The 23,833-nt window shown below is 33.7% G+C and overlaps 1 protein-coding gene across 3 annotated transcripts in view; it reads left to right on the forward strand.

Annotated features, from left to right (window-relative positions):
• Nucleotides 1–23,833, forward strand: part of CSMD3 (CUB and Sushi multiple domains 3) — a 574,655-nt gene that overhangs the window by 262,867 nt on the left and 287,955 nt on the right. For all 3 annotated transcript variants that reach the window (XM_086880080.1, XM_086880087.1, XM_086880091.1), the window contains 3 exons: nt 1,849–1,973; nt 4,227–4,348; nt 22,389–22,492. In XM_086880080.1, the coding sequence (XP_086736206.1) occupies nt 1,849–1,973; nt 4,227–4,348; nt 22,389–22,492 (351 nt within the window). The remainder of the gene's footprint in view (nt 1–1,848; nt 1,974–4,226; nt 4,349–22,388; nt 22,493–23,833) is intronic.

Below are 23,833 nucleotides of genomic sequence, written 5' to 3' on the forward strand. Positions count from 1 at the left end.
TCCAATGCACAATATTCTATGATTCTGTGATTCTCTGATACTCAAAAATTTGGAAAGAATTGAAAGAATTTCCATTTTTAAGAGTATATAAATAGATAATGACAGCAAAATATTAAAAAATGGTAATCTTGACTATGCTTTTAAGTTCCTGAAAGACACATTTTCTTAAAATTTTCTTGACAAGCTCTCTATTATTGCCTTTTTTTAGTTGATCTTCCACTGGAACTGATCTCCTACTCTTCCATTTTCTTTCTTATACTGGTACTTTATCATCTGCATATCTAATTGCCCTTAGTAGGCCTCACTCACACAGCATATATGTCACAAATCATGTAAATTATCCAGTCTCACTCTGTTTATGAGTCCAGTCATATACTTATAGTCATATACTATTAAATATCAGTTTAGTATCAAAACTTATTTGGAGAAGTAAATTTGGACTTCATAATGTGAGTGTTATTTATACTTTAGTAAGTGATAGGAATAATTATCATACTTCATAATCATTCAGACCTCTGTGATTTTTGTCTGTTACGGATTTTTACCAGTTTAATTTTATTTGAAAATGGTGTGCTTCCTGCTCAGCATTTTCTCTTTAAATCAGTCCATGGCTAGTTAAAGGAAATATATTTCCTTGTTATTTTCTTCAAGTGTTCCTTTTTTTTTTCATAATAATAAAGACACTCAGATTTTCTCAGTATGACTTTCTGAAGCAGATAATTATGAAAATCTAATCTTGAGAAAGATATTCTTGTCTTCCCAATTGCCATATAGTCCCTGTAGCAGCTGTGGATAATTTTTTGCATTAGCTATAGGTAATCATTGTTTTTCATAATTTTGAAATATCCTTCGATTCTATGATCTGCCTTGTGGCTCTTTTTCCTCAGTTGCCTTTCATCCATACATTGCAAAGGCCTTTACATTATGTTTGCTTTTTTTTTCTTCAGTTTGTCACTGTTTTATCTCCTTTTTTTTTCATGAATTCTGCAGTTATTCTTTTCCCCATTCTTTCACAAATATTCTTACACAAACAGGAGCTGTTTTGGAAAAGTTTATGGAGCTGTTACTCACTATCAAATCCTCCTTTTCTGAGATGTCTGTTCAGGTGACTGTATCATCTTTCATGTCCCCATTTTCTTAGCATCTATGTCTCTGTAAGGCCCAGGTACATCCCAGATTTCATCAGCTATTTTGTGCTGACACCATTCCTTTTCAAATATCTAACATTTCTAACTCCCTTTAGTTAATTCTTGTTTTGATAAGTATCAATCTTCTTCAGTAGCTTTTTCATCATAGATGCATATGAATGTATTATTAATGAATCAGGGTTGGGAGATATTCCCAACGTATTATTGATATCCTGAGGTCTACACTAGGAGAAATAAAATGTTTATTTTATTGAATGGTGAGAAAAAGAAACGGTTTATTTGTTTTTCAGTCTTGTTAGTTGACGTTTTGACTTTTCTTCTAGGTGATTCCCTTATGTCTCTTTCACATTGTTTCCTAGCTTCAATTAACATAAATAAATACTTTCAGTTACACAATGTCTGGGTTTGTCAAATTTTTACTATATGGAGGTCTGAAGTTAGGTCAGAAAATAGTCACTTGACCTCCAAATGTCTGTTAAAAGAGATAAACCAGCCCCAGACAAGTAGGCCCAGAGAGGGCTGAACATTGTGCACTATCAGGCTAGTACGTAGCCTTAAGCCTTTTGCTGTTGAGAGCAGGAACTTCTGGATTGCATATTTGTATTGTTTGTCAAGACCATCATATCTAAAGGAATGGAAAAAAATGACTGCTGTCTATTTGTTTAAAAATGCTTCTTTTTATGTCATTGTTTGATTGTAGCTTGGGAGCAACAGTACAGTTCTCCTGTGATGAAGATTATGTGTTACAAGGTTCCAAAAGTATCACCTGTCAGAGGATAGCTGAAGTTTTTGCTGCATGGAGTGATCATAGACCTGTATGCAAAGGTAAACAGATTTTCTTACACTCACAGTGATTATTCCATTTGTCATCTGTCCATTGCTTGATAGCTGATCCTATGAATTTTTTTGAAAGTACTGGAAATTTTAATCCTAGTGTCCCTTTCTTAGTAAAAAAGGATTCACCTATGCTTTGCTTAACATGAATTTTGTATTTCAGTATGCTTATTTAACTAGGAAACTTACATTATAAATTTTGCTTTATAAGGAGCTGACACAAACCTATCATGCTAAATGTTAGGACTTAGCAAGATGGATATAAAAATTGCAGTGATTTAGCATAAAATCAGTAGTTCACCAAGCGTCTTCATTACACATTTTATAAACAGATAAGAATTTCTTGAATTTTTAATAGATAAGTAGTAGAGAAGTAAGTCTACACCTGGTTTTGACCCTGAACAAATGGATAAAGGGAAAAAATAATCAGTAAAAGAAGAAAAGCACAAATTAATTTTGCTGAAAATATATTATACAATGTCAAGTAGTATGATGAATCCCTGAATCAAGGAATGAAAGTAATAGTGTGTAGGTACATATTGGATACTAATATATGTAATGAAAATACTAGTGTGCACAAATACACAGAAATTGTCCTTATTACAACAGGTTTTTTTCTGGATTTCAAACTTAAAGTACTGAAAGAAAGTGTCCCTTAGGAACATTTCAAGTCAGTATAAAAGTAGACATTGAGGGGTCAGAGTCTTAGATTTCATTCCACTATAGAACGACATGGCTCCTTTGAGACCTTCACTATGTGACTACACCAAGAAAAGGCAGCAAACAAAGCTCATAACTATTCTGCAGCACATAGGCAAAGAAGCTGTGCTTTACATCCCAACTCTGCAGCAAAGGATGTTCAGATGGAGCAGCAAATTGTCTAGAACACTGTATTTCCCCTCCTGACATACTTCCCAAATACAGATAAAAGCTGCAAGGAGTCATACAATTTCTTATTAAATATACAGACAAAAAGCCATGTTTGGCATTGGTCTCACTTGTGACCCTAATGTCTTCAGCTAGTGATAGTAAATGAGGAGCCTTCCTCTCACCTCTCTACCCCCAACTTCTTTCCAGGCATCTGGTGTGACTTTAAACACACTCATCACCAGAGTATTGTTTCTCTGAGGGGAGTGCAAAAGTGACATTGTTTCTAGAGGCTAATGTGAGGGAAGGAACAAGCCTTCATCCAGCAGCAGCTGAATCTTCCTGTGTTCAGTACTGATAAATAAACATGCTTTATGAAAGTGCAATGCAACTTTATGTTTATTTCACATATCTAAATGTCAATTTTTTTATTCAATTATGCAAGATGGTCTGTCAGAATACAGTGGAAGAAATAGCTCTTTACCTTTTGCAGTTTGTGTGGTGTCATAATAATCACTGGAGAAATAGGATAGGCTCATGTTTACTTGAGGTTGCTTGTCAGCTTTACGTCTTCATACAGGAAAAGTTAACTGGTAGAGCATTCAGCAAAGATCTGAATATCTAGAAAAGAACAATAAAAGTGTTATTGACTTCAACAGACTAGGAATTTAGTGCCTTAAAACTGTCATTTGAAAGCACAAAGGACACAGTTTATATCCTTTGTAATATTTGTGAAAGGGATTCAAGCTATGTAAATAAGATTTTTTTTTTTCACCTGACATGCTACTGTAAATAGCCACACAGACTTTCATTTGAAAATAAATTCCTTTTGTAATCTTCAGAAATAGAAAATGCTGTTTTGTGTTAGTCTAATTTTTACAAGCTTCCTTTAAACTTTTCAGTGCTTTGGCCATTGATTCAACAGGTTGTATAGGGTTATACAAGAAAAAAAAATGCTGACATGCCATATAGCAACACATATGCACAAAAAAAGCACATATGCACAGTGGTAAAAGTAATCTTGTTTCCTACTATTTTAGTTTTATTTTAGTTTTTTATTTTAGTTTAGTTTTTTATTTTATTTTAGTTTTTTATTTTATTTTATTTTTAGCAAGACATTAGGGAAGGTGGCATAAGTTCTTGAAGAATTTTAAAAATAAATAGGGCAATTTCTGTTATTGTTTTTCCTCCAAAAACTTTCAACATTTTTAAGATTAAAGTCTATTTTATTTTGTCAGAATAATTAAACATTAAATGTTCTGTTCTCTTGTACGAATGTTCAATTTTGTTCAATGGCATTTTAATTCTTCAGATCTTGATTAGAGTAAGAGATTGGTTTATGAATCTGCTACATGCATTTTCTGTTTCTTTTTGCAGTCAAAACTTGTGGATCCAATCTTCAGGGGCCTGGAGGCACTTTCACATCACCCAATTTTCCATTTCAGTATGACAGCAATGCTCAATGTGTGTGGGTCATCACAGCTATCAATACTAATAAGGTGAGTTTCATATTCTGGCTTTTCTTTAAAAAAAAAACAGAACAAACCAACCCTTCCCCCTGCCTCCACCGCCCAACCCTAAACCAACCAAACAAAAGCACACACAGACCATAATAACATTTTTCACTAATATGATTTATCTCTACAGTCCAGTTTTATACTATGTGCATTTCAGATATTTTTAAGAAATGTCTGATACCAGATGAGTATGGACAGATATTAAAGATTGTTTTCCCCTAAGATAGTTTTACTTTTTGTATGCCAAGTAGATGCTATCATTTTTTTATCTGATGCTCTAACTTAATTCCCAGAAACAACTATCCAATGGTATGAGGCAATTTCATGAGCCCACTAGTATTGTGTTATAAGCAGAAAAGCTTTATGTCTAAGACTGTTTATGTTTGGCCTTCAACTGTGTGAGAAATCACTGAAGTTCTTGAATTCGCTTTCCCTTCATAAGGAACTGTTCTGAAAATGTTTATTCCATTGTCTGAACCACTATGTTAAAATCCCTTGTACATTACACCTACACTTTAAAGAAAAAATACTGAGAGTTCTGATAATGTCAGATGAGTCAAAGTAGAGCAATAAAGCTAAGTTATGACACTAGTTGTCTTTAATTTCAAGAACTAGACACCTGGCAGCAATGGCTATATTCTATTTCCAGGTATATTATTTTGTGTGAACTGAGTGTAATGGACTTGTTTAGAGGTAATAAAACATAAATTAACTGTGCAGCTCAGGAAAGTTTTATAAAGGACTATCAGCATCTGTGTTTGCTGGTACAGGGATATATTCTACCTCTAGATTCTGTTTTATATTGCCATCTGCATCACACTCCATTAACTGATCAGACAGGCCTATAAGGCCCACTCCTTTGCACCTGAATTCATCAGAGGACTCAGTGAAAATCTGATTATTTTTAAAATATCAAAGACCATTTAGCTACAATGGTGTATTTCTCAATCTAATTTTACAAAGTCCTGTGTGGAAGCCACCCTTATGTTCCACCTTGGTAGAAGAAAAAGGGATATTTATACTAATGGTTAGAATTTGATAATGAAAATTCTATATGTGTTTGGGGGGAAGGTTGGTTGTTTGTTTGATCCTTGTTCCAAGGACCGCTAATCAAATTTATCCAATTTATAGGTCATAAAAAAAGTGTCAAAAGTCCTTAAAAAGTATTCAGTCTCTATTCCACAGAGGGGCAAAAAGTTCAAAAGTGATTCATTTCTCATTCCAAATAATTTTCATATTTTTATTTCTTTAATTAAAAACTATTTGTGAGCAAGATGAAATCTGTATATATATTTAGAATTGCTGAAAGTTTTGTCAAATGTGCAAGCTGAAAGAATTTAGTATCATGGTATTTGAGGAAATGAAACAGAGCTGCTACACTTTGAATGAGTTGTCTAAATGGCCTGAAAATCTCCAGTGAGCACTTGAATGAGTTTAAGAACCATAAGGCCATATTTTGCATAAAATGGTTTTCTTTCTTAAATGCACCAAGGGCATGCCTACATAACAAAAAAAGCCAAATAAGATTTTAGACATTCTACCACTGAGCTCACAAACTGGTATGTATTTACTGGCAAGTCACAGGTGATTGCAGGTTTAAGATATTAATGACTTGGAGATTGTTAAAGATTTATACTCTACTGGTGGTATTCATGTCAATGCTGCCTTCCTCCTCCCTCCCTACCAATTCACAAGATAGTGACACAGTGTTAGCTTCAAAATCTCAGAACTTTATTTTTACCAGAAATATTTTTATGGGAATATTCAAAAACATTATTCTTCTATTATTTTCCTTACAAATTTCCAGTTTCTGCATTTAAAAAACTGCAGAAAATTAATTGAACAAATGCTTTGGTTGTCAGTGTGGTTGACAGAGTTACAGAATGATTGAGGTTGGAACTAACCTCTGGAAATTGTGTAGTTGATCTCCAATGCTCAAGCAGAGCCAGCTGCCCAAACTTGAACATCTCAGAAGATGGTGACTCCATAACCTCTCTGGGCAACCAGACCTAGTGCTCACTCACCCCCACAGGGAAAAACTGTTTCCTGGTGTTCAGAAAGAACCTCCTGTGTTTTAGTCTGTGCCCATTGCCTCCAGTCCTGTCACTGGGCACCAATGGATGGGGTTTCATCTTCTTTTCCCATCAGCAGTTTATGGATGTTGAGATTCAGTGATCCTCTTCCTCTGTAGGGTAAGCAAGCCCAGCTGTCTCAACCTTATATGAAAGAAGTTCCAATCCCTTAATCTTCTTAGTGCCCCTTCACTGCACTCTCTCCAGTTGCTGCCTATTTTGCTTATACTGGGTAGGTGCAGTTGTTTTCCTTTCTGTCAAACACTTGAAAAAAAAAGTTATTCCATATATAAAAATTCCAGTTCTAATGAAAATAAAATTGGCCCTTTCTTTAGTCACAGATCATACCTGCTATAGTTCAAATAAAATGTGCTTAAGTGTTACTCTACACTGATTTTTTTTTTTCCTGAAACTGTAAATACTGCAAAATAGTATATGACCATATGAAAACTGTCCTAATACCTGAACAGAAACACTATATAAGAATACACACAGTTTTAATACTTGGGGATGAATCAGAACTCATAGGTTTAACTTCTGCTGGTTCAATAAAATACTTCCGTATGTGTGCATTAGTTAGATTTGATCAGTACATGGGTTTTGATTTTAAGTACAAAGTAAAGTTTCAGTATCAGGGATGGCTGTAGGGGAGACTTCTCTAGGAAGAGCTCAGAAGTTGCCCCCATATCAGAGGCAGTTTTAGCTGGCTCCAAGACAGATCCACTAGAGAAGGCAGCTGAGCAAATCAGGCAAGCTGGTGGCACCTCGGCGATAACATGAATAAGGGCAAAAAAAGCTGTACAAACGCAGCTGAAGGAGATTAATGAGAATACCCAAGAGAAATAACCCCAAAGACACTATGGGCAGAGCAGGAGTGGAAGAAGGTGCTGGAGCAGGGATTCCCCTGGAGCCTCTGGTGAGGGCCATTGATGCAGGTAGTCCCCTACAGCTCATAGAGGCCCATGGTGGAGAGATCCACCTTTGGTCTGTGCAGGGTATGTGCCTGAAGAAGTGTGTGTGCCTGAAGGAAGCTGTGACCCCGTGGACAGTCCAAGGGAGAGTAGATTTCTGGCAGGACCTGTGACCACCTGGGAGGAGCATACTGAAACAGATTTTGAAGAACTGCAGCCTGTGGGAGAGACCCATGTTGGAGCAGGGTGCAAAGAACTGTTTCCTGTGGGAGGGCTCTAACTCTGGAGCATGGAAAGAGCATGAGAAGGAAGGAGAAGCACAGATGAAGTGTTGCAAACTGACTGCAGCCCCCATTTCATGTTCCCCTTTGCCAATTTGGGAGAGAGGAGAAGGCAGAAAAGTCAGGAACAAAAAAATGAATTTGAGCCCATGAAGAAAGGGGTTGGGATGATGCTGGGCTTAGTTTTGTTCTTATTTGTCACTTTCCTGCTCGATTTGTAGTCGTCAGTAAATAAAACTAATTTTCCCTAGATTGAGTTTGTTTTGCCCATGACAGTAATTAGTAAGCAATCTCCCTGTCCTTATCTTGACCCACAGGCTTTTTCATCCAGTTTTCTCATTCTGTGCTGCTGAGGGGTAGTGATGGAGTGACTTGGTGAGCATCTGACAGCCAGCCAAAGTTAAATGACCACATATTATATATATATTTATCTGTCTTCTCAAATATGTAACTACTCTGAAGGTATAGTGTGAAAACAATAATTAAGAACAGGCCACATATTTAAAATTAAATATGAACTTTTAGATAAGCCCATAAGCAAGAGTACCTGTTTGTTGGTGGTAAATTAGTGTTATACAAGTAATAAAATTGCAAAGAAGTGATGTTAGGTTAAACAATTTTATTTCAAAGTATAAGTTGAACAGTGTTTCTGAACTTCTGTAATATACCACTGAAATTATTATACTCTGAATTAGATTAATCATGGGCAGATTGTAGTGCTTGGAGCTATATTATAATAGCTTCAGCATTACCCAGAAAATACTGTTCTTTGCATGGTATTGGGTGGAATAATTATAACTCTTTGATATAGCAATGAAATACAGATACATAGAAATTCTGGAGTTTTTAAACTAAGGGATAGATAAAAGGTTTACAGTGTTATCGGGAATAACATTGTTATGTTTACAGTTTTCAGAAAAGGTGTCTAGCACTTATTAGAAGAACATTAACTTGTTGAGGTTAAAAGAAAATGAGATCTTTTTACAAGTTAAATCAACTTCTTTTATGATATATTGATGAACTTGCATGTATAAAGTCTTTGGTTATATAATCAGTGGTCTGATGTGTTTAGTTTTGATTATGCTAATGTTGCCTTACTGTTCTGAACACAATACTGCTGGCTTTGTATGACTGCTGGAACACATACTAATTGGGAGAAATAATGGACAAAACAAGTATTAAACCACATTATGAAGTAGATTGATAGTGGAGCATTTGTATCATAATTGTAGTGAAGAGTCCAGGGGTAGATTTTTTTGTAATTTGTCCTTTTGTTCTGTGTTGTGATAATGCTAGTTTTGGATTTGTTTTAGTAGGAACTTTTTTTCCTTCTTCTAAACTTCTATTCAGTTTAGTTGGGTTTTTTTCTGGGTTTTTTTTGTTTGTTTTTTTTTGGTTTTTTTGTTGTTCTGAGTGAAGATTGTATGTTGAATGTGGATTTTAATGATGGTTTGTGCCTTGAAGTCGAAAACCTAATCTATGTATAAATTTTGTTATTAAGAGTTTTTTATAATGACTACAACAAATAATGTGATATTATTCGTTACAATGTGACAATATTTACAATTTTATTTACAATAAAATTGACAATGCTACACCACAGGTGTAAGAACCACAATGACACAGTGATCCTGGTTCTTCAGAGCTGCTACTTGTTGCATCATTTGCAACAAGATAGCTCAGAAACTGAGACTCTTCTGAGGAAGGAGGCAATAGATGAAAGCCCGGGAAAGGCTCTTTAATTCTAGCGTAAATGGCTTTATCCAGGACTAAATTTTGCTAATTTTCTCCCTAACTGATTTCAGAAAGAAGTTTAATAACATCGCCATATAGATCAAATAAATGTTTCCCCAGTCAATTATCTGCCTCTTTAGCTTTGTACTGTGTTATAGTTGGTCTCTTGCCTTATACAGTTCTCATGCCCAAGCCTTGTTGACAGTAGGGCCATAACTAAAAACCTCAAACATGGCTAGAGATGACAGTGAGTTTGCTGCTGAAAAGCAGAATAAAAATTGTGAAAGGAAAGCCATGTGGATGGAGTCAAAAATAAAACTCCTTGATGAAGGTGCACGGACACATCTGATGTTATCCCCATATTTTCATTTTTCTTGTGCATGTGTTTTGCATTCTTATTCTTATATCAGGAACAGGATACTGTTCTCTGGAGCTGATCTTTTAAGAGAAAATAATTAATTTCTCAATAATTAATATTATGATTAGAATAATTATAATCTATGAGGTACAAAGCTCTGAATAGTGATTCAGTGGAGAAAAATATATGGGCAATTCATATATAACTTTGCAACAGTGAAATATCTATGGCTGCCTGTATGGTATCACAACATATTTCTTAAACCTTCTTGATGGCTTATACCTTGCTTTTTGCGCTCTCAGGAGGGGTGGTTGAAATTATCTGTGAGGATCAATACCTGCACATGTAAGGCTTCTCCAGCAGTGTATGATGGAGGAAATTCATGGACAGTTTTCCCGTTTCTGCATTGCCTTAACATGGTTTCCCATATAGTGTTTTATACACCAATGAAGTGATTGTTGCCAATTTTATCCATGGCTACTGTGAAATCAACAAAAGTTTTGCTGATCAAAAATAGCAAAGCTATAGTTACAGGGATCTACCTGAAAGAACATTCAAGAAAATCATATCTTTATGTGGAACTCTGAAGAAGAAACAAAATTTAAACTTCTTTGCTTGTCCTCAACTGTGATGCACCTTTTATTAATCCTTGGGTACCTTGAAAATCTGCTTGTGAATATCTGAACAGAAAAGAGAACAAGAATTTCTCAGTTTGGACTCCATTTCATTCCATCTCTCACATCTAGTAAGGAAAATGATACTTGAATATCTTGTGGGATACTGTATAATCTCATCAGTTGGGTTCTGGACCATGCTATGTATTGCCAGTAATTTATTCTGACATTAGGTAATGGGACAATTTTATGTTTATCTCTGTATTTTCAAGATTTGATTTCCATCTCCTCCCCAGTGCATTTTTTGTACTTCTTTTCTCCTAAAAACATTAAAAACTATTTTCCTTTCATTGTTTTATTAAAAAAAATAAAATAATAACAAAAAAGTCAACAAAATTATTAATTTTAAATTTAATGTCAGGCTAAAATACCAATAAATATGAATTAGGGATAAAGTTAGCCAGAGTTCAAGTCTTCTGAATTATACTTGCTGATTTTCTTCTAATCCACAATGACAGAAACACTGTGGAAAATGTCAGTGCTGGAATGACAGACAGACTTTCTGACAGATCTCAACCGCATTCACACCACACATCATCCATCACCAAGTATCAAGAAGGAGACAAATAAGCAAAAGGGTTTCTTTAAAAAAAAAATCTAGCTAGTTTTTTTTCAGCACTGTAAGAAATTAAATATGTGAGCTAACTGCTAAATTTAGATGGATCAGAAAAGTAGGTCCTGTTCTGTAAATTTTATATGAAAGGAATTTTTTAAAAAAAAATTTTATCTGTATGTTATCTTTTGTTTGTCACAACCATATTCTAAATTTTATCTTGAATGTATTTCAGTCATAAAAGTCTCCCTACTGCTTGCATAAATAAATGATTTAAAATGTATTCTTTAGAATATAGGTTTTTGAAAGTTTGACAGTGTTCACATTCTTATCCTTTTATCTTTTGAATTTTGAAATAATATTGAAATAAAGAATGACATGCTTGAGAGCTGGGAGATAGCTGACTTTTGATTTTGGCTTTAGGGGTTTTTTTTAAATTGTTTTTTTTTGCTAAAGTTTTTGATTTTTGGGGTTTTTTTTGTCATTTGGTTTTCTGGGTTTTTATGTGGATGTCAATTTTCTGTTAGGAAATCTATAATCTGTTTGATTTTTTTTAAATGGCAGAGCTTACTGAAATTTTTAACATCTGTTTCCAATTGCTGTCGTCCTTTACTTTCTAAGAAACTGTTGAAATAATTAGAAGTATCTGGGAAACTCCTCACATGACATTTTCTGAAAGTCTGGAGAATTATACTGAGGGAATAACTTGCAACTGTTACCAAAATAATATTAAATATGGTTGCCATTTAATCACTTTGTATTAAAATAGTCTTTTTTTTTTAAATATGTTTTTGCATTAAATTCTTCCCTTCCTCCTTCTTCATGTCATCAATTTGCTTCTTTCTTCTTGCAAAAAAATGAATCTTTCAATTTCTGAGTTTTTTTTGCTTTTAGGCCAAGCCAAAAATAAGCAAATAAATATTCAGCAAAGTGCTGAGTATTTACATTTCATTTTCCACAGCTGTTTCATTTTGTTAACCATGTCAAAACTGTCAGTGGAACATTTCCTAAGCTTGCTGTTAAGCCTAAACCCAGTTGCCATCCATATTTAATCAGGTTAACAGTATAAAACCCAAGCAGCCAGGGTGCTTTAGCATGAATTTAAAGACTCATTTAATGAAGTTTCTTTTGGTCAGGCCTATTGGAACAAACCACACTGTACCTCTTTTTGCAAGCAAATGCCTCAGACTTGGCATATCCTAAGCCTAGTGTGAAGCTGTGCTGTGGGTGTTACAGTCAGTGAAATGATTAAAAAGCATGAACATAGTTAAGCTCTCACTAAACTATATATTTTACCCATAATAAACTATATATTTTACCCATAATTGTTTTCTTCATCCATGTAGATTAAAAAGGATGTTCTTGTATTTATCAGTAGTAGATAAGTCATTTTTATCTTAAATGAAATGTATTTTGGTTCTGTTCAGAACACAATAAATTTCTTTGTAGTGTTGGCTACACTGTTCCTTCATATTGTTCATGGACATTTTGATTCACTTAAAATATCTCAGTCATATATATATACACCACAGTTAAAAAAATCTTAGAAATAGATGTGAACAGAGGGGAGATTCTCTCAGCAGAATTAGAGCATAGTAGGGAATCCAGCTATTTCTATGACAGGAGGTTAACAGATTTGGCTGTGAGGGAACAGACTAAATTGTTTCACGAGAGAATGTGGAGTCAGGAGGTTTGTGCAGGCATAGAGGGATAAATCACTTATCATTCAGTCCTGAAATTTTGCTGTAGGTCTTCATTATGAAAGGATGACAGGTTCATTATCTTAATTATTGTAAACTTTTCTTCCTGCTTCTATAACTGTGACTATAGAGTTATGTCTCACACTGAAAATATGAGTGACCCATAGGGAATGGGTGAAATTGTGCTTATTGCAGTAGCTACAACAAAAACAGTTATTTCTTTTTAAGCCATTAGTAATATTAGATTTTATCTGTTGCCTGTATTTACTATACCTGGAGCTATTAACTCCACCTTTTGATAAAACTTTATGTAAAATTAAATGTCAAATTTGAATTTTAATTCTGTTTGACTTTCTATAAATTCCTAAATTGGGTCTCAGTTATGTCTCCCACCAATTCTGAATGAAAACATTTTTCTTACTTTTACTTATCACGAATATCCACACCCAAACTAGAACTATTAAAAAGATATATGAATATGATTAAGACACTTTGATAGCAAATTTCCAGATCTTGCATTGTGAGCATTTGAGATGTTTCAGTCTTTTATGTTTGATGAATTTTTGGCACAGAGACTTGTCGCCTTTCTCCATGGTTGAGTTCACTTGGTTGCTTTTGTGAGTGATCTTTACAGAAAATTGTTCTGCTCAATATATACCTTTTTTGTGATATTAGACTGGGAAATAGAGCTGATAGTAGTTTGTTTGTTTCTCTGTTTTCTATGAATGGACTCCTTCAAAGACTCGTGGTACCATTCTATGGTGTGCTAATCTTGGCTGCCAAATGCCCACCAGGCTGATCTGTACTGCTCCCTCCTCAACAAGACAGGGGCAGAAAATATGAAGAAAAAACAGATGAAGGACAGGGTGATCACTCACTAGTTACTCCCATATGCAAAGCAGATTCAGCTTGGAGAAATTAATAAAATTAACTGCCAATCAAATCAGAATAGAATAGTTAAAATAAAACCAAATCTAATCCAGCCCATTCCCCTCACCCTGCAGTACCTCTGCTCCCAAAATCTTATCTTGTAAACCCAAAGCACATTCAGAGTGCAAACTGAAGGTTTGCACAGAGACTTAAGTCACAGTATGTTTCCCAGGTTTCCATCCCTTTTGGGATGTGTGGCTGCCCATCAGGTGAGGCTGACATCAGTTAGTGACCTCTCTGCTTTCTTTTCAAACAGATGGTTTTACCCCCTGTAGGATTAAAAAAAGGAAGATTTCTTTGCTGGGTGCAAGGATATCCTTTCTGAGTAACTACTGAAAGGAAGAACCAAAGCAGGGGCAAATTAATTTGAAGTCCTCAGTCCCTTCCTATGATTTGCAATAATTTTAATATTTAAGAATATTTTTTTTTCTTTTGTGAACTCTGAGACTGAGCTTAGTTTTCTGAGGGAGATATGAGTGTGATTTTTTCATTATGGTTTTGTAAATTAGTTGATTTTTTTCCTGCTTATACCTATTACTATCTCTTTATAATGGTCCTGCCAGTCATACCACCTTCCGGGGTATCTAGATCATCATCATCTTCATAACTGTGAAAGCAAAAAAAGGAAAAACAAAAACCTTGCAATTCTGTAAAGCAGCTTTGCAGCTGAATGCCCCCTGCCATGTAATGGTATGTGGAGTAGTTCCTGCCAGGAGACTTGACTTTGCACTTCCCTCTGTTGAACTTCTTGAGGTTCTTAATGGTCCATTTCTCCATCCTGTTGATGTCCCTCTTCATGGCAGCATGGCCCTCTGGCCTATTAACCACTAATCCCTTCTCACTGTGGCAAACTTTGTGAGAGTTCAGTCTGCCCCATCATCCAGATAACCTATAAACAGCTTAAAGACGACTTCTCCCAATATTGATGCCTGAGATACAGCATGAGTTACTGGCCCCTAACCAGACCGTGTCACTGATAACCATCCTCTTGGCACAGAATTTTGTCCTGTTTTCAATCCACCTTGCTGTCTGCTGAGCCCACACATTAACAGCTTGTCTATTAATTTCTTGACAATGCCAAAGGCTTACCTAAAGCCCAGGTAGACAGTATCCACTGCTTTTCTCTTGGCCACCAGGCAAGTAATTTAATTATAGAAGTCTATCAAAGTTTGTCAAGCATGATCTCCCCTTGGTAAAGCCATGATGACTGCTCCTGATAATTTTCTTGTCCTCAGTTTTCCAGGATTAGCTCCTCCATGGTGGCAGTAATATTAAATAAAATTATACCTAGTATAAATAATTTAAACAAAATGATAGCTAAGTCTTATAATAAATGATTGTTTCAATATATTTTTCCTTATGAAACTATTTTTCTATAATCAAATGTATGATAATACAATTATTTTGATGGATGGACCTATGATTTTATGGAAAATTATGGTGTTAAAGCAAATCGATCATAGAGCAGCATTTCCTTAGCTTGTACCATCAGATATAAATGCCCATCATTTACCTAATGGGAAGTATTCAGACATCTCAGCACAAAAGCAATTAATGATCCTGAGGGCCTATGAGGACACTTGGATACAAACAGGATGTGTTTTCTTCTCCTTGCCTAATTTCACTTCTACAAGTGACAAAGGCAACCAGACATCATTAGGAGTTGTTAAGCAGCTTTTCCCTTGCTAGAGCAAACAGTGAAAAATGGAGAAAACAGGTATCTTGTGAAAATTTTTAAGTGAGATGGATTTCTTGCTGTGGTAAGTATATTAGGATCATTGGTTTTTGCAAGATAATGTTTGCAGAAATAGATATTTTGTAGACCAATAACCAATATCTTGGAACTAGAAGGTGCCCACAATGTTCAAGTTCTAACATTTCTTCTCTTGCAATCTAACTACAAATGCTATTCCTACATCATGTTAAAGTTAGTTTCTGATGGGCTGTTTCCTTCAATGTCTAGATCAAAAATTTTATCTTCTTTTTTAGTATCTTAATAAAAATAAGTGAAATTATCTTAATTTTAAGTACAACTGCTAATAATTTTTACAAGTAGAATAAGACAGCATTTGCAAATATTAAGATACTTAATGTGAGAAAAAAATGTAAAATCCAATCTGAAATAATTGCCTAGAGGCTAATATTCTGTCTCCCAAGATAATAAGTTATCTAACAGTTTTTATTGCTGGGAACATGATAAACAGAAACTTCAGTAAAAGAAAATGTGTTTGCTCAATTATTTATTTGCACTCATTCATTTCCCTTTGTGGAAATACTGAAAGTATTGTAGAATGTTGTATTGCTCTGAATAAATAATCTCAAACTTCGGTTGTGAATGCAAGTCAGAAAATTATGCCATACTTCTATGTAAACAGAAAACTATAACATGAAAAATAAAAATATAATCTCTTTATGCTGCTAATTTACTGTGTTTGTTCTCGGTACAAGATAGGACTATCCATTTGTTTTTAACTACTGTTCCTCCAAAGTAAAGGATTCTAAATTAAATAATATAATAATATAATAAATTTATGTGATTTAAATACACATCTGTTGTCCTCAGCATAGGCATCCACATATAAATGCCTAATCTCACTTTCTAGACAAGAGTAATAGGTGCTTCTAAAATGTGGTTGATCGAGTATGAATTACCTACCTTTTGATGAAATAGACTACACTCTAGGCAGGTTTTTTTCACTTTTTTTTGAAGAAGCCTACATCACCATAGTACTTTGCACTGTAGATGTCTACATTTAAACATGATGAATCCTATTTCAAAGAAAGGAACTCAATAACAAGTGACTATCCATTTCAACTGGTGAGAATTTATCCCCTGTAATTATAATGAGCATTTATCATCTAGCTTCGATTTCTCTAATGTTCTGTGAATCTCCAAATTTTCTTATGCCTTTTTCCCCTCTTCGCTTTTCGCATCCTGTCTGATACTCAAAGATTTAAGTAAAATTGAAGGGATACAGGTGCTGTATGATTTAGGTTGTTTCATTTTGGATCATATTTTGATCATATAATGTGCAACTTCAAAAGAACCAATTAAACTATAGTGATGTTACACACCAGTTCTTAGATATGTTACATTCTTGGAAGGATATTTTAATTCATATTTATTCCTTAATATTATCTAATATATAGCTTATTTAATCTGTGTCTTAACTTAATCCTTAACTATTCATGTAAGAAGAAATGATACATTGCATCTTTAGAAACATCATCATTTTACTGGTAGAATGTACCATTTTATGGAGTGAAAATGTTACTCTACATCCAAAAATATTTTTAGAGTTATATTTTCATTGGAAGACTCATGATAACAGATGCACATATAGAAGTAAGAGCAACTTTATATCTTTACTCTTCCCCTTCAGAAGCAGTTCTGAGGAACATACACTTGCCTGCTTTGTATGTTTTCAAATTTTTCAAAGTTGAGTACTTCACCTGGAGCACTACTTTCCGTGAAAAATCTTCAGGGAGCTAATTTCATCAGGAACTAGATGCAAATATTGAACAACTGTCTGGAAAATCTGTTGTCTGGAACACATCCCTCTGAGCATGCTCTCTCTGAAAAGCTGTAGGAAGTTCTTGGGGTAGTCATTATCTATTCAATAAAAGCTTTTCCCATTTTGTTTCTGAGCTGGTGTTTTGCCCAAGGAGTGGGTTCTAAAGGATATATTCCAAGGCACAGAAAGAAGGCACACCTACTGAAATTTGTTAGTAACTAGATCTCTGCTCCCAATGATTCTTTTGAAAAAGCTGTTACAAAATAATTGGAAACCAAAGTACATAATTATAATTTTCAGAAAATTATTTTTCAAATGAGACTATTTTTCCCTGTAGAGACTGGATAATACTTACTAGTGTTACTGCCTCTTATTACAATTTGTCTGGGTTTATAGCTTCAGTTTAAATAAGGCATTCAAACTCTTTCATTACTTTTGGATATGTAAATAGCAAGAGCAGCCCAGGATGTAGAGAGACTGTTGACTTCTGTTTAGCTGCTTTTTAATTTATTTATTTTATTTATTTTTTTTTTTAGGGAATAAAGAGTACACAGGTCAGCATATTTCATTTTGCATGATTTGGTATTTTATATAGCATGTATATGGAGAAGATGAAATGCAAGATTCCTTTTTCCTCATAGTAGTGTATAGGAATGTATTTAATAATATCCTCCGGAACAAAATTGAAGATATTATTAGCCTATATCAGAGCAATTTTAGTAGTCTGATACCTGCTGGATTTATCACAAATGTTACTATAAAGGCAAAAAACTTTTAGGGACTACTGAGTATGTCTTTCAAAAAAAAAAATAAATATAGTAATTATTACATTGTCTAATTTTAAGATATTTTTCTCAGTTCTGAAGCCATGCAGATACATATCTGATATCATTAGCTGACTCATTATTTGTGAAATGACAGCTCAAGACTGGTAGCAAGCTGTCTGAGATGGAATCCTTGAAATTTTCTTCTTCTGCCTTCCAGAATCAACTTTTGGTAGTATAGCCCTTTTATCCAGAATCTTATAGCTCAGGCATATCATTGATGAAATATTTTTGTTCATAATATTATTCCCTGATGTTATACCTTGTCATTTGAAAATATTTTGTGGTCTCTCATTTTTTCTATTCAGCTTTGGAAGATATCGGGGCAGTAGATAAATGCAATAAATGCATAAATACATTATAGCATGATCAATGTTTGTAAATATCAACAAACCCATGGATCTTATTTAATTAATATTAATGCTTTAATCTTGCTCTGGAAAACTGGAAAAATTGATTTTACTGGAATGTATAGATCAAGAAAAACACTTCCCACTGCACTTCTGATTGCTATGGCATCTACTAACCAGATCAATAGCACACTTTAGTAGTGCTAGTCTGATTTAAAAATATGTAGAATATAGCAATAAATCATCACAGTTTTCCCTGAAGTGTTTATTCTTATGAACAACAGACTAAAAGGTAGAATTATTCTAAGGTTTTACTCTAATATTAAACTGATTCAAGTATCAAACAACCTGCCAGCCAACCAGCCAGCCAACTTTGGTTTGACATTTATTGATTTTTCAGAAAAATTAACAAAGACACTGTTAGGTAATTGGTAAAAGCAGAATTTTTGGAAAGTTTATTAATAAATTTTAAGTTAATTACTCATCTTTCCCAAAATTTCAAATTTTGTTTTCTAAAGGTTCCATTACAATTAATTTTAAGTGTTGATATCATCAAAAAACCTTTTCAGTATTCTGAAGGGAATAGTCAATATAACAAGCACCACAAGTCCAACTGACTTGGAGTGTGATCAAACTGAAGCTGACGTTGTAAAACAAGGACTCTGAAAACATAGCCTCAAGACTTCTTATTTTCTTGCTTGGCATATTTGGAAGGATTTGAAGTACATTTTGTATTGTACACTGTGTGTGTACTTTGCATGTCAAAAGATGAATTTCCAAATATACAGGGTTTATTTTTACTGCAGGAACATGTAAAGGCTTGTACAGCCCATGTGCAGTAAATTAGTTTCCTGTTGGGTTTTGACAGCTCTGCTGGTTCTGTACATTACTTTTGCTCAATTTGTGCAAATTCCCTTAAAACAAAATGTCTTCAATATCAGCTGACAAGCACATTTATTAAATAAATGGCAAGTTTACCAATTCTAAAGTTTGTCCTGTAAATCATGTAAAGTTATGTTAAACCTAAGTTTGAAATGGGTTGTGTATTAACTGTTACATACAGGTCTTTTACCTTTTAATGACCTGGAGTTATGAAATATTTCATTGAGACTATAGAATGTTTGGAGTAGCCATTAGCAACCAGTTTTAACTCTCTTCCAGCAGGGTTGTGCATGGTAAACAAAATGATTTACTGTCTCAAGGAATAATATTTTACTTTTCACTATGCTCCTATTTGGTGACTGCTCTTTCTGATTTTGATTTGCTAATGTCAGTTTTGCACAAAGATGAAGCATTTTCTAATTTTTAATTGAATCAGAAACTTCAAAGAGGAAATCCTGGTAAAAGACTCTGAAGAATAAGATTATCAAATGCTAATATTTCAAATTATTTTTAGCGCGTTGCTATAACATATTTTATTTTTTATATGTTCCAATGTTTTTGAAGTTATTAATGACATCATTGCTACTTATTCTCTTAAAAATGTGACTATTTCACAGAATATGATAGAAGATAAATGTAGACTAATCTATGTTCTTGTGGCTTTAGAGAACTACAGTTTTTGATGCCATACCTATCCCATTATCACAGTTTTAGGTGAGTTACAGAGAGTGAGACAAAAATCTGGTAATTAAACATCCTTTTCTGAAAAATATTAATGGAGAAAAAACAAAATTTAAACTTTTAAAATGTACATCTCTTTTGATTAAAAATTTAAAAAAAGCTTGCTTTATCACAGAAAAGAATTTCAGATTATAGAAAAGTGCGAGATTATATCAGAGCAGCTAGATTACAAGAGAATCAACAATAATTTGGAGATTCACTAGAGACAAGTGGAGAGCTTGAAGGTGAAGCCTAGTACAAAGGTTGAAGCTGAAGCTTATGCTTTGAACAAAAAAATAAATTTTTATTATTTTTCCATGTTCCACAATATTCCTTAATGAGACAGATATTTTTCAGGGAGTTTTCTTATCTTTATATTTGTCATTCCTACTTAAAAAAAAAACAAACGACATGCCTTGAAACTTATATTTTCCTTACCCTCTATCTTCCTCTCTGATTAAATATACATCACATGTTGATTGTGCTAAAGAAAATCTGTTTTTGCTTTCTGACTCAACTTATGAAGACAAGTACTTCAATTACTAAGAGACTCATGCCAATTTGGTGGTACTCAACAAGTGTAAAATATCTAGAAGGATATTAATTTGAAAAAATATTACCATTGCACTTACCAAAAAAAAAAAAATCTGATAATGAGATTAGATTTCTTCATGTGTTTAATGGAAAAGAGGATTAAGATTTCTGGCAATGAATTAGTTATACAATTTTAATACTATCTTCCTTTTTTTCTTATTATGGTATTGATAGTTTTGCTGCAATATTATTTCAAAATGTATTTTACTGTTAATAAACAAAATATGCTTTCAAGTTGAATTCAATACTCACATTATTTGCCCATGTTTTATTGTGGAGTCTTCTGATGTAACTGTGTATCTTGTTGCACAGAATTTAAAAGTGGACCAAAAATAATGACTTTTTTGGTTGGTTGGTTTGGGGGTTTTTGTTTTTGTTTGGTTGTTTTTTAAGTACTGAATGAAGTATGGGTCAGCCTTAAATGTAGTTACGGATTTCAGTTTAAATTCTTATCTTTAGTATTACAAATTTCATGGCTAGAACAGTACAAAATACAAAGAATATTTTTTTAAACTAAGAAGATTAGGAAGATTTATGTGTCGTTTTCTCCTCTTTACTCAATTAGAGCGAATCAGCTGCTTGCCTACACAATTTTCTATGTCCTTTCCATCTGTGTCCTTTTAAGTCTCTGCATTTGACTGCAGTCCCTGGGGTATGGCACATATACATGTACACACACATAAATGTACACACATGTGTTTATATATGTGAGTATTCCAAACTGGCTGTTCTTCAGTGTACTTATATCACCACTTACACCTCTAAATGAAAGTGTTTCTCCTCCCTTTGGAACAAATTGCAATCCCTGGAATAAATTGCAATCCTTGGAACATATGCCAGGTTTCCAACTTGCCTGTACTGGCTTTGTTTGTAGAAACATGTCCTTCAATTACCAGAACCCCAGTGTAACAAAGGAATATGAGCTTTCAAGGACATGATAATAATCCATCAGAATGGCATCCACATCTTTAAATACAAATGCTCTCAGTTCTCAATTATAACTATAATAAAATATGACTTATTACTGTATTAAAATTCCTACATATAAGTATTCTGTCATTTTTATCCATGTGAAGTTTTGAGGAGCTAAAGAAAGAGTTACCATGATTAATACATGGGTGGAAAATATGTGCCTCCCCTCTCCTCCCCTGCCCTCCCCTCCCCTCCCCTCCCCTCCCCTCCCCTCCCCTCCCCTCCCCTCCCCTCCCCTCCCCTCCCCTCCCCTCCCCTCCGAACCTCTCCTCTCCGAACCTCTCCTCTCCGAACCTCTCCTCTCCAAACCTCTCCTCCTTATAAAAAATTCATCATTTTCTTAAAATGGTGCTGAAATTTTTATCTTTCAGCAGAAATATGCATAGAGTGGTTTAATTTACAGGATATTAAAAATGGCCATGATTCTAATAGTTATATTTTGCTCAAATTCCTGAATTGAGAAAATTACTTTTACCTTTGATTCCTCTTTATCCTTCTTGAGACAGATTATAGATGTCAGAAGTAAATTATATTCTTCAACTTCAGTGCATTTACTCAATGATGTACAATTATTTAGTTGGTTTTGAAGACAGTGGTATTACACAAAATGCAATTAGTTATCTTGCCCTTTCAGTATATAGTAATCAAAATGTAGTGTGATTACCCATAACTGAAATAAACATGTAACAACTACATAAATAAGTGGAATCATGGTGCTTTGAGGAGGTCAGCAGAGTGATGATACCTAAAAGTTATTATAATTCACATTTCATGGACCAAAACTTTGGGGTTAGTTACACTCATTTATTGTGAAATATGTTAAACTTATGTGCAATTATTGTTTGAAAGATCACTTTTATTTTCACTGATGAAAAGCTTAATTTACAGACTCATCTCTCAAGTATATTTATTTATTTATTTCTAATATATATTTACTTATTTTATTTTGTAGGTTATACAGATAAATTTTGAAGAATTTGATCTGGAGATTGGCTATGACACACTAACAATTGGTGATGGAGGAGAAGTGGGTGATCCTAAAACTGTACTTCAAGTGTAAGTCTTTTACATTTACAGTTTGTGTACATTGAAGTATGTCGTTAATGTGTTTTGATAAGACTAAGTAATTATTAGAATCAGGTAGATCTGAACAAAAACTAGCTGAGCCTCTAAAATTACTAAAAGTGACATTTTAAAGATATTGCTGTGTTTACTGTTCTGAAGTCAGAGACAGGTGGCCTAGACATCACAATAGAAAAAGATGAGCTCAAATCAGAAATTTGAAAGGCATGGGTGGGCATTTATGTGTAGACATGAAAATTATAGAAACTATTGCACTCCCTTTGTGTGTTCTCAAATTAGAAGTGTATAAGGAAATAATTAAAAAAGATATATGGACAACTTGTGCACAAATTTTTCAGTCTCCTAGCAAGGTTACCATGACAAAAGATGTATTGTAGCATGCTGATCCTGATTTGCTTGTTGACTATTATAGATGACTCCGAGGAGCAAGTTAACATAGTGAAGAAAATTCCTAAAGAGAAAGGATGAATAGGGTATAACCTAAACCATGTATTGCAAACCAGCATTGAGTTTCAAACAGATTTTTATCATTCATAGACATTTTTCTAGAATGTGTGATCCTAGATTTATAGATATATAATATTCTTAACAACCAATGATTAACTTCAAAATCCATATTTCTCAAATACTTGGCTTCTGGCAATAATACTAACAAGTGTCTCAAGTATACAAATTCAGAATTTTATTAATTTGTGAAATTTTCAAGACAGTATTATAAGTCAGTGACTGTTCCACAGTCACTTGAACATATGCAGAACACCGAAATTAGGCCTTGTGATACATTGTTTTATGTAACTCTAGTTCTAGTCTGAATAAATAAGTATCATATATCAGAAATTAATATATTTTAAAGTACATTGCATTTACTTTTTCAAATCTGAGTCAATTTTGCTTAAAAAAAGTGATCTAATGCTTAAAAAAATAATTTGCTTGTAAGAGATTATCTGCTATTTAGAAAATATTTTTTAAAGACCAAATAATATTTAGCTGTTAATTTTAAATAACCTGATGTTTCAGCAAATACCTGATGTTATTATTAGTTTAAATAAGTTAATAATTGAAACACAGATAAGAATGTGATACAAGTTTAGTGCAAAATATATTTAATCATAAAACAAAAGAATAAAAAATTAGGATTCTTTAGAATGATATTGCCTGCTGTATATTTATTGGAAATGTATTTAATCAATTTTACATATTGTCATTTTCCATTATTCACCATTACAATGATATGCTCTGTTTGAGTACACTAAACCCAAGGTTTGCCTCTTTTTCTGTCCTAATTTTACCTCATTAATATTAACAATTGCAAAA

The sequence above is a fragment of the Cyanistes caeruleus genome, chromosome 1, assembly GCF_971803275.1.
Source record: "Cyanistes caeruleus chromosome 1, bCyaCae1.hap1.1, whole genome shotgun sequence".
In the NCBI taxonomy this organism is placed as follows: Eukaryota; Metazoa; Chordata; class Aves; order Passeriformes; family Paridae; genus Cyanistes; species Cyanistes caeruleus.